This window comes from Entelurus aequoreus, linkage group LG25 (genome assembly GCF_033978785.1).
Source record: "Entelurus aequoreus isolate RoL-2023_Sb linkage group LG25, RoL_Eaeq_v1.1, whole genome shotgun sequence".
Lineage (NCBI taxonomy): Eukaryota > Metazoa > Chordata > Actinopteri > Syngnathiformes > Syngnathidae > Entelurus > Entelurus aequoreus.
In genome coordinates, this window is record NC_084755.1 from 3,147,752 (window position 1) to 3,165,512 (window position 17,761).

The following is a 17,761-nucleotide window of genomic DNA, read 5'->3' on the forward strand; positions in this document are numbered from 1 at the left end:
TGTGTTGCAAACAGCCAGTCACATTTTCTAAGTAAAACTTGAAAGCTACATTGGAAAAAATTTATTTTATCCCCAAATTTGAGCTTTATACTGTCAATTTAGCTGAAGTGAAATCGCGTTGATTTCATGATTCTATGAAATATTTTTTAAGATTAAAATATTTTCTGCAAAATTTAAGAGTATACAAAACTACAGAAATATTCACTGAAATGTGCAAAAATGTATAAAGGTTTTTAATGACAATAAACGCACAATAACATGCAGCTATAAAACAAATAAAACATGCACATTATACATATATTTATTTTACCATATAAAAATAAACGGATGCTTCGTGATAGTAAATAAATTACACATTCCAAATGTGTCGTATTTTATATTTTATTTACAGGCCTATATATTTATTTTGGAGAATTTCCCATCAAAATATTTTTTTTCTTCAGCCTTCAATTCTTTTTAAGACCTTATTCGTTTTAATTTTTGGATAAATGGAGAACTCCGTTTAGGCTTTTTAATTTAATTAATTTAATTGTAGTGATTTTTTTTTTTTTATGTCACGCAGAGACACATTTAACTATAAACCAGTAACCTTTTTTACTTGCATTATAAAACCAAATATTAGTTGTGACATTTAACTGGGAAGAAGACCTACTGATATCCATTGTATAATATATATATATATATATATATATATATATATATATATATATATATATATATATATATATATATATACACACACACACACAATATGGTCATATAATCCCTTTGTCAAAGGGCCCTGGCCAAGATCGGCACAAATAGATTTCACATCAAATTCAGGTAAAACCATAAACTGTAAAATACACATAAAGGCAAAAAAAATAAAACCTGATAATAATTACACTTGCAAATCACATGCATCAATAGTTTATAATAATCAAATAACTTGTGCATTTCACCACTCAAATACTCCGCAATTCTATCGTATTCCCATTTCAATTAAATTGCCTTCTTTAAATATTACATGCGCAGCTTCTCTGCATCATTTTGTAAACACTTTGTTGGTACATTACAATATTTCATTTTATTTTAACAATAGCAGTCTATTAAGAGTATCCGATGTTGTGTTTTATTATACGAGTGCAAACAGAACAGATTCCGTTTAAAGCAACAACAACAATATTAATAATCAATGCATTTAATTCATACAAAGTCGATGTGAAATAAAAAGTTTACATGACATTAAGTACAAATATAACACCGTCCAAACATTTATGAGACTGCAGGGTGTCTTTATTGCCGCTGATCAATTATTCATATTTTACACTCCAAGCAGCATGGGAGTAATAATGTGCATAATTACAGGGAAAGACGAGAATGAAATAAATGTCAGGTGAGAGTGAGTGAAAGGTGGCCCCTGGGGGACACGGAGGGTGCCGGGCATCGGGAGCCTAGCGAGTCCGCCACTCGCTCACATTCCTGCGGGCTGGAGAGCCAACTGGAGCCCCGCCCCCTCCCTGGCTGTTAGCAACAAGCGAGCCAATAGGAATGCAGCGCGGTGCCTGGCAACAAAGCGTTACGTCACCACGCCCGCCCCCTTCCCGCCGTGCCAGATCGCGTATTATGGGATGTGCGGAATTAACGCAGCCCTAGGCGGACGCGGTGTGGCTTTTATCGGCGCGAAGAGCAGCGGCGCAGGGGTGCGGGGACAGGAAGCGTCTCGCCATGGAGCTCTCTGCCGTCGGGGAGAGCGTCTTCGCGGCCGAGTCCATCATTAAGCGACGGATCAGACGGGTAGGGTGCTGTCGTCTTTATGGACCCCCTCCCTTTTTTTTTTTTTTGCTTCCGCCTATTACGCAACTGTGCGTTTGCGCAGCAGCGACATGCAATAACGCGATTAAAGCTGTAACCGTCTTGTGTCTCTCTGTGTGCGTGTGTGCGTGTTCGCAGGGTCGTTGGGAATATCTGGTGAAATGGAAAGGCTGGTCTCACAAGTGAGTATACGCTCTCCATTGGAAATAATGGGAGGAGGAAGGAGCACAAAGCCCCCTGCTGGCTGAAAGGCAGTACTGCATCTCGGGGCCTGTACTGTATGTACAGGACTTGCAGCCATGTTGGATTTTTTTTTTTTTTTTTTTTTGCTGTGTTGTAATAGCCAGTGGCGGGCCGTGCATTTCCCACCTTGGCCTCATACTTGCCAACCTTGAGACCTCAGGATATATAAAATAAATACTTAAATTTCAGTGAATTACAGTTTTATATATATATATATATATGTGTACAGCTCTGGTAATGGGCACCTGCACAAATGTAACAATCAAAATAAAGAAGACCTTTTTTTTGTTTACTAGGGCAGTGGTTCTCAAATGGGGGTACGCGTAGCCCTTGGGGTACTTGAAGGTATGCCAAGGGGTACGTGACATTTTTTTTTAAATATTCTAAAAATAGCAACAATTCAAAAATCCTTTATAAATATATTCATTGAATAATACTTCAACAAAATATGAATGTAAGTTCATAAACTGAACATCAAATCAAGTAGGCTATTCCATTCATTACCATAAAGCCAGAGTTTCCCCCATGCCATGACGGTTTGACCCTCACTAAAATGTCTGTCAAAAAGAACGGTGAAAAGAAATGCAACAATGCAATATTCAATGTTGACAGCTACATTTTTTTGTGGACATGTTCCATAAATATTGATGTTAAAGATTTCTTTTTTTGTGAAGAAATGTTTAGAATGAAGTTCATGAATCCAGATGGATCCCCAAAGAGGGCACTTTAAGTTGATGATTACTTCTATGTGTAGACATCTTTATTTATAATTGAATCACTTGTTTATTTTTCCAACAAGTTTTTAGTTATTTTTTACATCTTTTTTCCAAATAGTTCAAGAAAGACCACTTCAAATGAGCAATATTTTGCACTGTTATACAATTTAATAAATCAGAAACTGATGACATAGTGCTGTATTTTACTTCTTTATCTCTTTTATTCAACCAAAAATTCTTAGCTCTGATTAGGGGGTACTTGAATTAAAAAAATGTTCACCGGGGGTACATCACTGAAAAAAGGTTGAGAACCACTGTACTAGGGCATGCATATACAATATGCATTAGTTTGACCATTTAAAATCAACAATAATAAAAAGGAGATGCTCGGAAATAGCATAAAAATGCCCCAAAAACTTGGAAAAACGCGATTCATAGCGTTACTTTTTGGTGTAACCATCATGAGCGTTCTGCTCAGGTATATTTCTTTTATATTTTGATAAATCGTCATATTTATGTGTTACTAAATTTAAATAGGTATTGATCAATCTTTAAGCTGTGTGTATTTGATTTCAGTTTGCTTTTGACATCTTATTTAGAATTGTAGTTGAAACTTTTACAACCTTGTGTTGTACTCATGATGGCGTAACCAAACTACATTTCATTTAATGATCTTATTTTGAATATGTATTCCCTTTTTTACATTTAGTATATTTAAATATTCATTTATAAACATTGAATACATTTCAAATATCAATAAAATGCAATTGCCTTCATCTTATAGGGTAATGTTTAGTTACACCAAGTCATGAGATTAACACTAAGCTTCATCACTTTGACTTGTAATATCTCTAATTCTGGTGGTGTTTTATGCTTTTTTCTTTTTGGAACATGTACTATACATATAATACAATAAAGTCCCATATAAATTATGTTTCTAGCAATACTTTAATTTTGCCTTTGAAAGTAACACTCCAATGTCCATTAGTGGAGCTGTACACATATATCAGTGGTTCTTAGCCTTGTTGGAGGTACCAAACCCCACCAGTTTCATATGCGCATTCACCGAACCCTTCTTTAGTGAGAAATAAAATGTTTTTTTTCAAAATTCAAGACAAAGTTATGTTTTTGGTAACACTTTAGTATGGGGAACATATTCTAATCCAATCCAATCATCCATCCATCCATTTTCTACCGCTTATTCCCTTCGGGGTCGCTGGAGGCTATCTCAGCTACAATCGGGCGGAAGGCGGGGTACACCCTGGACAAGTCGCCACCTCATCACAGGGCCAACACAGATAGACAGACAACATTCACACTCACATTCACACACTATGGCCAATTTTAGTGTTGCCAATCAACCTATCCCCAGGTGCATGTCTTTGAATCCAATCCACTTTATTTATATAGCACATTTAAACAACAAAAATGTTTCCAAAGTGCTGCACAACAATATTAAAAACAATATTAAAATATTATCCTTAGCTCCACCAATGACTGAATAAAAAACAAAAAATAAATAAATATAAAAACAATATAAAAATAAATATGATTAAAAACGATTTAAAGGTTAAAACCAATTAAAACAGCACCGTATTTTTCGGACTATAAGTCGCAGTTTATTACATAGTTTGGCCCGGGGGTGCGACTTATACTCAGGAGCGACTTGTGTGTGAAATTATTAACACATTACCGTAAAATATCAAATAATATTATTGAGCTCATTCACGTAAGAGACTAGACGTATAAGATTTCATGGGATTTAGCGATTAGGAGTGACAGATTGTTTGGTAAACGTATAGCATGTTCTATATGTTATAGTTATTTGAATGACTCTTACCATAATATGTTACGTTAACATACCAGGCACCTTCTCAGTTGGTTATTTATGCCTCATATAACATACACTTATTCAGCCTGTTGTTCACTATTCTTTATTTATTTTAAATTGCCTTTCAAATGTCTATTCTTGGTGTTGGCTTTTATCAAATACATTTCCCCCAAACATGCGATTTATATTACAGAGCGACTTATGTATGTTTTTTTCCTTCTTTATTATGCATTTTCGGCCCGTGCGACTTATACTCCGGAGCAATTTATACGCCGAAAAATACGGTAAATAGAAATCAAAATGTATAAAAAACACAGAGGACAGAGGAACACACAACTCACGTAGTGTTAAAAGCCAAAGAATAAAAGTGGGTCTTAAGACGAGACTTAAAACACTCCACTGTGGGAGCAGTTGGAACATGGAGGGGCAGAGTGTTCCAGAGCTTAGGGCCGACCACAGAGAAGGCCTTGTCTCCCCTGGATTTTAAGTCTGGTCTTGGGCACCAGGAGCTGGAGCTGGCTCTCGGACCTCAGAGCGCGCGCAGGAGTGTAAATTTGGACGAGGTCCAAGATATACTGAGGTGCCAGTCCATGTAAAGCTTTAAAAACAAACAGCAAGGTTTTAAAATCAATTCTAAGATGAACAGGGAGCCAGTGCAAACTCTTAAGAATTGGGGTTATATGCTGGCGTTTCCTGGCCCCTGTTAAAAGTCCTGCTGCCGCATTCTGGACCAACTGAGTTCTAAGTAACAAAGACTTAATTTAGAGTTTTTTAGACACTAGGGGAACATATTCTAAGTAACAGACTTAATTTAGAGTGATTTGGTTAGGGCCAGGGTTAGAGGGTTAGGGCCAGGGTTATAATAAGGCCATGCCGAATAAGGCATTAATAAGTACTTAATAATGACTAGTTCAGAACCAATGTGTTACTAATATGCATGTTAATAAGCAACTAATTAATGGTGAATATGTTCCCCATACTAAAGTGCTACCATGTTTTTTTTACTAGTGCACAAAATGAACCGTGCATGAACATCACCATGTTCAAAGAACAAAACCAACACAGTGCATAAACTCACAACAAATTACACACCTGCAAATTAGTCAGCTGTTGCCGTATCCGTAATGCGCCGATAGGGAGAAGTTTTTATTTACACGATGAGTCGGGTGTGTTTTGACCTCCGCCGAACCCCTGAGCCGACTCTCCGAACCCCTAGGGTTCCATCGAACCCAGGTTAAGAACCACTGATATATATATATAGCTGTAATTCACTGAAATTCAAGTATTCCTGTTATTATATATATATATATATAAAAGTATTATGGGCCATAATACTGGGCTGTGACCGGTGCTGCGTTGCCGCAGCCTTGTGCTTCTCTGACCGTTCATGAGTGACTATATCCGTTCAGGCCACCGTGTTCAATGGAGAAGTCTGATCTACAAAATGTGCAGGCAGCATACTCCTTCCCCTTCGAGCTGTCCTGGATGAACTGAAATTATTTTTTCCCAATCATTTTGGAACTCGCAAGCGTACTTCTTCTTCTTACTCGTCGTCGCCATGTCTCTTCTTCTACTTCGTCTCCTTCGAGGTGTAAACCGTTATTATTGTCCGGCCGGAAACGGCGCCCAGTGAAGGATAGGGATGATGTTCGTTAAGAAATTATCGATGTCGATGCCATTAGCGAATTCTCTTATCGAACCGTTTCCTTATCGAATCCAGAAAGGTTGTTGTGTGCGCACCGAGTTCCAAAAGCCATAGATGTTATGTGACTGGGTCGGCACGCTGTTTATATGGAGGAAAAGCGGACGTGACTGAGGACAGCATGTGGACGTTAAAGGGTGAAGGTTTCAGGTGAGAGAGGACGCTAAAGGCACGCCCCCAATATTGTTGTCCGCGTGGAAATCGGGAGAAATTCGTGAGAAAGGTTGCCCCGAGAGATTTTGGGGAGGGGCACTGAAATTCGGGCCTCTCCCGGGAAAATCGGGAGGGTTGGCAAGTATGCTCGGCCTTCAGTGATGTCTTACTTAGTCCGACTTCAATAAATGTGTCTCGAAATACAATAATTTATGTCACCACATGACCACGGAATTAAGGAATACTATGCAGAAACACACTTGCGCACTGCTCATACTTGCCAACCTTGAGACCTCCAATATCGGGAGGTGAGAGTATATTTACAGCTAGAATTCACCAAATCAAGTATTTCATATATATATATAATATATATATATGTATGAAATACTTGACTTTCAGTGAATTCTAGCTATATATATATATATATTTTTTTTTTAATTTTATTATACATATAAATAAAATACATACGGTACTTGAATTTCAGTGTTCTGTAGGCTATCCAGTAGGTGGCAGTATTGTCCTGTTTAAGAGTGTCACAACATTGCTGTTTATGGCAGACGAACTGCTTTACGGTAGACTAAACGTGACTGCTGTTGTTGTGTGTTGTTACCGCGCTGGGAGGACGTTAATGAAACTGCCTAACAATAAACCCACATAAGAAACCAAGAACTCTCTCTCCTTGTTGTGCACTCTACTCTCTAAAAGCCATAGATGTTATGACGTCATTGGGCAGGCAAGCTGCTGGGAAAGCGGACGTGAGAACGCCTGTCCCCACTCAGGTCCGCATTGAGCTGGAGGGGGCGTGGCCTCCAGCTCCGGCTGAATACCGGGAGTTTGTCGGGAGAAAATCTCTGCCGGGAGGTTGTCGGGAGGCTAAAGCTAAAAACGGGAGGGTTGGCAAGTATGGCACTGCAGGGCATTGAACCGCCGCAATTTTCACTAGTGTACAAAACGGGCTATTTTTTTGGCACATTTAATAATCAATGAACCCGCATGGGACGTGGTACTGTCAAAACAAAAATAATTGTAAAAAACATATTGAATGAACTCACAATTTGATGGCGTATAAGCCATTGGTACTGCTCGTAGTTGGTGGATTCAGGCAAACCATTTCACTGCCAGGACAGCTTAACTAGTTTCCGGGATCGGCCGACCTCGTTTCACAAGATCTAGTTTCTCTTTAAATATCCTTCTTGAAAATATATATATATCCGCTGCCTAATCAACGTTTTGCTCTGCTTCTTTGTTGGTTCAAAAAGTTGAGTACCGTTGATTTCTCCGCTGGCCGGGTATGGCTCCGGTGCCACTTTCTGCTTTCGTAAATCACAACTTGTGATTGGATACCATGAATTGATTAACGTGGACCAGTTGAAAAACTTATTGGGGTGTTACCATTTAGTGGTCAATTGTACGGAATATGTACTGTACTGTGCAATCTACTAATACAAGTTTCAATCAATCAATCAGTCAATACTTGGGGGTGACAATAGAGTCAAACACAGTCACGTTCAACGTAAGGCTACCTAGATGGGCTACTGTCAACAACTGTCTGTTAACTGAATGTCCTCCGCTTGTTAAACTGCACAACCGCCCGCTAATGTTGGTTCAGAAGTCCTGCGGCAGAATTCACACAGCACTGGCAACAAGATAGCTGAATTCTGATTGGATAACAACTCTTAGAAACAGCAACAATGGAGACTAATATGACATGAAGAGGATAGGATGAATACTTTCATATATGTATGGAAAGTCAATTAAAAATAAAATGAACTTTTCTTAATTTATGATCATGACTTCTGTTTGGCCAGCACAGAAGGCCTTGCTGGCCCTGACGGCCCACCACTGGTAATAGTAAACAGATTGTTGTAAACATTAAGCGTGTTGAGATCCTCTTACCTGGTTGCAGGTACAGCACATGGGAACCAGAAGAAAATATCCTGGATGAGCGCCTCTTGGCAGCCTTCGAGGAGAGGTAACGACACGGGAGGCCTACGGCGTGCACATACAAAATAATACTGTCAGTTATAGAGGATGTGACAATGTGATAATGCACTTAGCAGATCACCCCACACAATGTAATGTCATTCAGAACCGTACATTGATAACATTTACATGCATGCATACAACATGATACATCACACATGCATGCATACAACATGATACATCACAATTTCCAGTTCCTCTATTCAACATGTTCGAAAAGGAATAGGAAGAAGCAGAGCTTATTTAATCCTACCCCTATTCCTTTACATAGCAGTTGCTAAAACTTTTGTTCACTTCCTGTTATCAATTTATTCACAATACACTCCATAAGTAATAAAAAATAATAATTGGTGAAGTAAGTTATATTTCATATGGTGAGATGAGTAAGATTATCTAGAAAATGAATGGATGGATGCGATACATTCAGAATGTTTATCATGGTTCTTCTTCTTTGTACTTTGTAAACACTTTAAGTTTGAAGAGTTTCTTGAAGTGGATCATATTAGTACATTGTTTGATTTCTTTGCTTAATCCATCATTTAATTCCACATACTGATATACTGAAGGTCTTAAGTGTTGTACGTGTGTTCAAATGTTTCAAATTACATTTTTCTCTAAGATTATATTTCTCCTCTTTTGTTAAGAATAACAAGAATCAATTGACTGTCACATCACTAAAAAAACAAGCTGAACAATTAGATAAATAACAATTTTAAATACATTTTGCTATAGTAAGCGCAACTGGGATAGGCTCCAGCACAGGGGAAGGGACAGGCGGTGGATGGATGTAAGATAGCACAACTAGCTTTCGCCTTAGCAATATGATTAAGTAGCGTTATGAGGCTAATTAGCAATCTCGCCTCGCTGTAAAATAGCAACATACAAGTAGCAACAGCAAGCTAAATAGTTAATAAGCAGAAAGATCAAGTATGTAAACATAATGTATAGATAAATATAATTAACTAGCAGTGCTATGCCCCTAGTCCTCAGGGCACAGGCTACGGTCTTCAGGCCAGGGTCTTCTAAAGATCCCAAAAACTGGTTTTAAAACCCGTGGAGACCTGGTATTCCAGGCTATAGATCCCAGACTCTGGAACAACTCGCACCAGTCCCTTCGTGATCTTGACTGTGTTGAAACTTTGAAGAAACATTGGAAAACTTCTCTTTTTAGTAAAGCTTTTAGTTAATGCACCTTTTAACTATCATTTTTAATTCACTGTGTATCCTTTTTATGATGTTGCCCCTGTTGTTTTAAAATTGTTTTACTTCACCTATGTTTTATACAGAGCTTTGTCATTGTATCTGTGAAAAGCACTTTATAAAAGAAACTTAGTTATTATTAAACAGGCTGGCTAATTAGATAATAAGTAGAGCTATGAGGCTAATTAGCGGTCTAGATTCGCTATAAAATAGCAACATACAAGTAGCTCATCTGAGCAAAAGCAAACTAAATAGTTAATAAGCAGAACGATGAAGTATGTAAACATAATGTATAGCTAAATATAACTAATTAGCATAGCTATTAAACAGGCTGGCTAATTAGATAATAAGTAAAGCTATGAGGCTAATTAGCTGTCTAGCCTCGCTATAAAATAGCAAGTTAATAGTTAATGAGCAGAACGATCAAGTATGTAAACATAATGTATAGATACATATAATTAATTAGCATAGCTATTGAACAGGCTGGCTAAGTAGATAATAAGTAGAGCTATGAGGCTAATTAGCTGTCTAGCCTCGCCATAAAATAGTAACATACAAGTAGCTCATTTGAGCAACAGCAAACTAAATAATAAGCAGAACATTCAAGTATGTAAACATAATGTATAGATAAATATAATTAATTAGCGTACCTATTAAACAGGCTGCCTAATTAGATAATAAGTAGAGCTATGAGGCTAATTAGCTGTCTAGCCTCGCTATAAAATAGCAAGTTAATAGTAATGAGCAGAACGATCAAGTATGTAAACATAATGTATAGATACATATAATTAATTAGCATAGCTATTGAACAGGCTGGCTAATTAGATAACAAGTAGAGCTATGAGGCTAATTAGCTGTCTGGCCTCGCTATAAAATAGCAAGTTAATAGTTAATGAGCAGAACGATCAAGTATGTAAACATAATGTATAGATACATATAATTAATTAGCATAGCTATTGAACAGGCTGGCTAATTAGATAACAAGTAGAGCTATGAGGCTAATTAGCTGTCTGGCCTCACTATAAAATAGCAAGTTAATAGTTAATGAGCAGAACGATCAAGTATGTAAACATAATGTATAGTTACATATAATTAATTAGCATAGCCATTAAACAGGCTGGTTAATTAGATAATAAGTAGAGCTATGAGGCTAATTAGCTGTCTAGCCTCGCTATAAAATAGCAAGTTAATAGTTAATGAGCAGAACGATCAAGTATGTAAACATAATGTATAGATACATATAATTAATTAGCATAGCTATTGAACAGGCTAGCTAATTAGATAATAAGTAGAGCTACGAGGCTAGTTAGCTGTCTAGATTCGCTATAAAATAGCAACATACACGTAGCTCATCTTAGCAACAGCAAACTAAATAGTTAATAAGCAGAACAATCAAGTATGTAAACATAATGTATAGTTAAATACAATTAATTAGCATAGCTATTAAACAGGCTGGCTAATTAGAAAACCGCTTAGTCATACCAGCCATAAAATAGCAATGTAGCTCAATTAGCTTCGGGAACTTATTAGTAAGAATATGTTTTACTCGCAAGATAACTCACCTCACTTGCCACACATTAGCAATATATAATCAGTAATAATGGATATAACCATTTTAAATGGATTCTGCAAGCTAATTCCTCGTCAAGCCGGCTGTAGTTAAATAGTCTATTAGCACTATTAGCAGGCCTCACCTGCAGTTAGCGCAAGCTAATTGACTAGCAAGTCGGCTAATTAGACTACAAATAGCTTTGGCGAAAAAGATAACAAATTGCACTTAATTCATGCGAATCATTTTGAGCAAAGAGGAACTCATTTTTACGTTTTTGTTTTTATTTTTATACAATTTGTGTTCTTTAGGGAACGGGAGCGGGAGCTTTTCGGGCCCAAAAAGCGAGGACCCAAACCTGAGACATTTCTCCTGAAGGTTAGTCTTATAAATCACTTTTTTTTTTATTTAAAAAACGCGTCAAAAGATAAATGTCACATGATCGATGCAGGCCAAAGACAGGGAGAAAATGTACGAATTTGGAGGAGAGTCAGTCCGGCCTATCCAGGTCTCCTACCCGGTGCCGGAGCCCGTCGCCACGCCGAGGGCCAGGGAGGGTCTGCGGGCCGTGGTGCCCACCATCTTCCCCCCCAGCGCCGTCAACCGCGGGGAGAGCGTCCACCACCACTTCATGCAGGAGCAGGAGCGGCTGGCGGAGGACTCGTCCCCGGCCCGCCTCGCCCGGAAGCGAGGACGCAAGCCCAAACTGCGTCTGCTGTACGAGCGGGACGAGGACTACGCGCAACCCGCCGTCAAAACCCGCAGACGCTCGGCGGAAACGTCCGATCCCAGCCTGGCGCAGCTGACCAGGAGGTTCCGGGAGGAGACCACCATCACGCCCAAGCCGCAGCTGGACCGCGCAGGCCGGACGCGATATTACGTCGCCCGCGCCGAGGAGCTGGGCGTCGTCTGTCCGCCCACGCCCCGCGGCGGCGCGGCGTGGAAGCCGCGCTTCCGCAACCTGGAGACCGTCACCGTCACTGACGTCACCATGAACCTCCTGACCGTCACCGTCAGGGAGAACTACACCGATGAAGGCTTCTTCCGCGGGAAAAGATGAAAGACCCGCAGCCACTTCATTAGGTACACCACAAGTTCGCACCAAAATTCAACATTTTTGCTAATAATCTTGCTAACTTTTCAGATGTTATAGAACATGTCCCTAATATTTCGTCCCTCTTGTTGATCTTAAGTAGGATGGCAAAATATTAGCAAGATCTGCATGGAAAATAATGTAAAAATAACCTGGCGTGTCCCTAATATTTCGTCCCTGTTTTAAACAAGGGAGACCAAATATTAGGAACATCTCCCAGTTGTGTTGTTGCATTAGCATTAGCATTAGCAAAATCTGGATCAAAATGTCAGCATTTAAAGAAATAACCATGCTCAGTTTTGATTCACTTAGGACGAGTTGTTCTAGAACAGGGGTCGGCAACCCAAAATGTTGAAAGAGCCATATTGGAGCAAAAATACAAACACAAATCTGTCTGGAGCCACAAAAAGTTAAAAGCCATATTACATACAGATAGTGTGTCATGAGATATAAATTGAATTAAGAGGACTTAAAGGAAACTAAATGAGCTCAAAATATACCTACAAATGAGGCATAATGATGCAAATATGTACATTAGCTAGCCTAAATAGCATGTTAGCATCGATTAGCTTGCAGTCATGCAGTGACCAAATATGTCTGATTAGCACTCCACACAAGTCAATAACATCAACAAAACTCACCTTTGTGCATTTATGCACAACGTTAAAAGTTTGGTGGTCAAAATGAGACAGAAAAAAAAAGTGGCATAAAAACACGTCCTAGAAAGTCGGAGAAAGTTATACATGTAAACAAACTACGGTGAGTTCAAGGACCGCCAAAATTAGTAGGACAAAACGGTGCTCGCCCAATACTCGAATCAGTGAAGCATGTTTAATATAAACAGTGTGATTTATAACAATTAGGGAGGTTTGTGTCATGTTTGTCCTCCTTCTGAAACCATATTCAAACAAACAAAAAAAAATTTTCCCCTCATCTTTTTCAATTTTTCATACATTTATGAAAAAGCTCCAGAGAGCCACTATGGCGGCGCTAAAGAGCCGCGGGTTGCCGACCCCTGTTCTAGAACATGCGTTCTGACGTGTCCCTAATATTTCGTCCCTGTTTTAAACAAGGGAGACCAAATATTAGAAACATCTCCCAGTTGTATTGTTGCATTAGCATTAGCAAGATCAGCATTTAAAGAAATAACCATGTTCAGTTTTGATTGACATGACTCTCTGAGGATGAGTTGTTCTAATCTAGAACATGCATCCTGGCGTGTCCCTAATATTTCGTCCCTCTTTCAATTAAGGGACACCAAATATTAGTAACATCTCCCAATATAGGCAGTACAGTTGTATTGTTGCATTAGCAAGATCTGCATCAAAACTTCAGCATTTAAAGAAATAACCATGTTCCGTTTTGATTCACATAGGATGAGTTGTTCTAGAACATGCATCCTGGCGTGTCCCTAATATTTCATCCCTGTTTTAAATAAGGGAGACCAAATATTAGTAACATCTCCCAGTTGTATTGTTGCATTAGCATTAGCATTAGCAAGATATGCAACAAAAATTCAGCATTTAAAGAAATAACCATGTTCCGTTTTGATTCACATAGGATGAGTTGTTCTAGAACATGTGTTCTGACGTGTTCCAAATATGTCGTCCCTGTTTTAAACAAGGGAGACCAAATATTGGAAGCATCTCCCAGTTGTATTGTTGCATTAGCATTAGCATTAGCAAGATATGCAACAAAAATTCAGCATTTAAAGCAATAACCATGCTCAGTTTTGATTCACATGAGTTGTTCTAGAACATGCAATCTGGCGTGTCCCTAATATTTCATCCCTGTTTTAAATAAGGGACACCAAATATTAGAAACATCTCCCAGTTGTATTGTTGCATTAACATTAGCATTAGCAAGATCTGCATCAAAAATTCAACATTTAAAGAAATAACCATGTTCTGTTTTGATTCACATAGGATGAGTTGTTCTAGATAGAACATGCATCCTGATGTGTCCCTAATATTTCGTCCCTGTTTTAAATAAGGGAGACCAAATATTAGAAACATCTCCCAGTTGTATTGTTGCATTAGCATTAGCAATATTTGAATAAAAAATTCAGCAGTTAAAGAAATACCATGCTCAGTTTTGAGTCACATGACTCTCTGAGAAGGATGAGTTGTTCTAGAACATGCATCCTGGCGTGTCCCTAATATGTCGTCCCTGTTTTAAAATAAGGAAGACCAAATGTTAGAAACATCTCCCAATATAGGCAGCACAGTTGCATTAGCATTAGCATCTTGATACAAAATCCAGCATTCAAATAAATAACCATGTTCAGTTTTGATTCACATAGGATGAGTTGTTCTAGAACATGAATCCTGATGTGTCCCTAATATTTCGTCCCTGTTGTGGTTTTAATTAAGGGACACCAAATATTAGAAACATCTCCCAATTCTAATGTTGCATTAGCAGTAGCCATATTTGCATCAAAAATTCCGCATTTAAGGAAACAACCATACTCAGTTTTGAGTCACATGACTCTCTGAGAAGGATGACTTGTTCTAGAACAGGGGTCGGCAACCCAAAATGTTGAAAGAGCCATATTGGACCAAAAATACAAACACAAATCTGTCTGGAGCCGCAAAAAATTAAAAGCTATATTACATACAGATAGTGTGTCATGAGATATAAATTGAATTAAGAGGACTTAAAGGAAACTAAATGAGCTCAAATATAGCTACAAATGAGGCATAATGATGCAATATGTACATATCGCTAGCCTAAATAGCATGTTAGCATCGATTAGCTTGCAGTCATGCAGTGACCAAATATGTCTGATTAGCACTCCACACAAGTCAATAACATCAACAAAACTCACCTTTGTGCATTCATGCACAACATTAAAAGTGTGGTGGACAAAATGAGACAGGAAAAAAAGTGGCATAAAACACGTCCTAGAAAGTCGGAGAAAGTTATACATGTAAACAAACTATACGGTGAGTTCAAGGACCGCCAAAATTAGTAGGACAAAACGGCGCTCGCCAAATACTCGAATCAGTGAAGCATGTTTAATATAAACAGTGTGATTTATAACAATTAGGGAGGTTTGTGTCATGTTTGTCCTCCTACAGAAACCATACTAAACAAAAAAATAGATTTTTTTTTCCCCTCATCTTTTTCCATTCTTCATACATTTTTTAAAAATCTCCAGAGAGCCACTAGGGCGGCGCTAAAGAGCCGCATGCGGCTCTAGAGCCGCGGGTTGCCGACCCCCGTTCTAGAACATGCATCCTGACGTGTCCCTAATGTTTCGTCCCAAGAGAGACGGAATATTAGGAACACCTCCCACTTGTATTGGGCCTCAACAAATAACCATGTTCTGTTTTGATTGACACGTCAATTAACCAATTAAATACCTAATAATTCGTCCATGTTGTGCATTATTTCAACAAGGGAGCCACAATATTAGAAACACGCACCAGTGTGCGTGCCTGTGTATATACATATATGTAGATATATATATATTATAATATTAGAAACACGTACCAGTGTGCGTGCCTGTATAATACCTGCAAAAAAGTGCAGCCTTTTTTATAAAAAACAAAAAAAACAAGGCTGTCAGTAATTGCTAATGACCATGCACCCTGAGGTGTTCCTAATATTTCGTCCCTCTCCTGTAGACAAATACTAGTACATCCCCTGCCAATATGATAAGAGTTGAAACCATTATTGAGTTGTATATACTATATATTGCCCATTGTGTGAGCTAACTACTGTCATCAGCTAAATATATTTTTATAAAAACTTTCAAGCATCAGTATTTAATATGAATTCCACCCTAATTGTTGTAGGCTCTATGATTAAAGAAGAGTGAGAATGTTTTTTTTTTGCACACTTCTTTTGCTATTTTGGACACAATGGAAATAACATGTTTTTTTGTTTTTTTTTACTTTGACATAATTAAAATGACTTGTGATACGTGCCAGAAATATTAACTATATATATGTAAGCTATAATTCAAGTGTGTGTTTGCATGTGTTGCGTCTCCACACACACACACACACACACACACACACACACACACACACACACACACACACACACACACACACACACACACACACACACACACACGTTAAGCTGTCGCACCCTGCCATTATACTAACTTTAGATACGTTTTGTGTTTATTTCTGTGCAAGTAAAGCTGCAGTGTGTTCATGTTCGTCCGTTGTAACGTTTAGTGTTAATTTGTCTGAATAAAAAACCACATTTGGTATATGATTGTGTTTGCATGACCCAACCACGCTCAAGTCATTTAATTGATTAGGAAAATAATTTTACTATTTTCTGCATCTTAATCTGCGGCTCTTCAGTCAACACGGTATTTGTTTTTTTTTGTATACAAAATGATACATTTGATGTGATAAATCATGGCCGCAGGGCCTTACAAATCCCTTGCTACAATTTGTATATCTTTTTAATTAACATCTTTACACTCGGTGCAGGTTCTATTTGGAAAGGCCAGCATTTTTTTTTGGGGCCTAATTAACCCTTTATTTCAAATGAATATTCTTTTAGCACTTATTTTCCTGTTTAAAATGATAAGAATAATATTTAATTATAGCACAAAAATAAAATCAACTTAATGAAAGTGAAACTATATGTTTGAAGCGATAATAGAGGAATGCATACATTTACTTTACATAATCTGCGCATAGACACGTTATAATAACTAGGATGTTTAATGACATCATTTATATATATATTTTTTGTTGTTGTTGTAGTTTTTATGACAGAAGCAGGTCATTTTTCCATTGAATATTATTTTCCTAATCATTGAACATAACGTTGCGTGTCGGCCTTCCCCGTGACGCATGTGTCAGCAGCACCTTGACAACTATCTCCACTAGAGGGCGCCACAGCGACACCTCATAACAATAATGCATATATCAATATTTTCGAAACGTGAAAACATTTGACCTTGCACATAGTCAATGTTTATAATGCCATTAAATAGAAACATGTTCGTTCGTATAATTCTAAAATATCAATACATAATTAAAATGTAGTGTTATACTGTGCAAATGTCCAGTATAACTATATAATTAACTTTTGCTGTATTTTTTAGCAATGGTGTAGTGTGAATATATTACTATTATTATTGCTCTACAGTCTTGTTTATCGTTATCATTGCCTCAATTGCATGCATTATTTTTAGGATATTTAAAACAAATCATAGACAGTGTTAAAAATGGTCAGTGCACGGCTGTTATATTACAGTAAAATCTGAAAAAAATATGCATGTTTTTTCTGTCTGTTATATTACAGTAAAATCAGAAAAAAAATGCATGTTTTTTCTGTCTGTTATATTACAGTAAAATCAGAAAAAAAATGCATGTTTTTTTCTGTCTGTTATATAACAGTAAAATCAGGAAAAAAACAGGTTTTTTTCTGTCTGTTGTATTACAGTAAAATCTGAAAAAATCATGTTTTTTCTGTCTGTAATATTACAGTAAAATCAGAAAAAAATCATGTTTTTTTGTCTGTT

The 17,761-nt window shown here is 37.7% G+C and overlaps 1 protein-coding gene and 1 long non-coding RNA gene across 2 annotated transcripts; one reads left to right on the plus strand and one right to left on the minus strand.

Annotated features, from left to right (window-relative positions):
* Positions 1-1,583: 1,583 nt before the first annotated feature.
* On the plus strand, positions 1,584-14,134 carry cbx8a (chromobox homolog 8a (Pc class homolog, Drosophila)). The gene is made up of 5 exons (XM_062036555.1): positions 1,584-1,776; positions 1,933-1,976; positions 8,346-8,411; positions 11,483-11,549; positions 11,623-14,134. The coding sequence occupies exons 1-5, from the start codon at positions 1,708-1,710 to the stop codon at positions 12,229-12,231; spliced, it is 855 nt and encodes a 284-aa protein (XP_061892539.1). The 5' UTR covers positions 1,584-1,707; the 3' UTR covers positions 12,232-14,134.
* On the minus strand, positions 5,167-11,738 carry LOC133642396 (uncharacterized). Its single transcript, XR_009824508.1, has 3 exons — positions 11,689-11,738; positions 8,336-8,428; positions 5,167-5,182 (listed from the first exon to the last, which is right to left on the minus strand). It is a non-coding gene; the product is annotated as an uncharacterized LOC133642396 (long non-coding RNA).
* Positions 14,135-17,761: the final 3,627 nt, after the last annotated feature.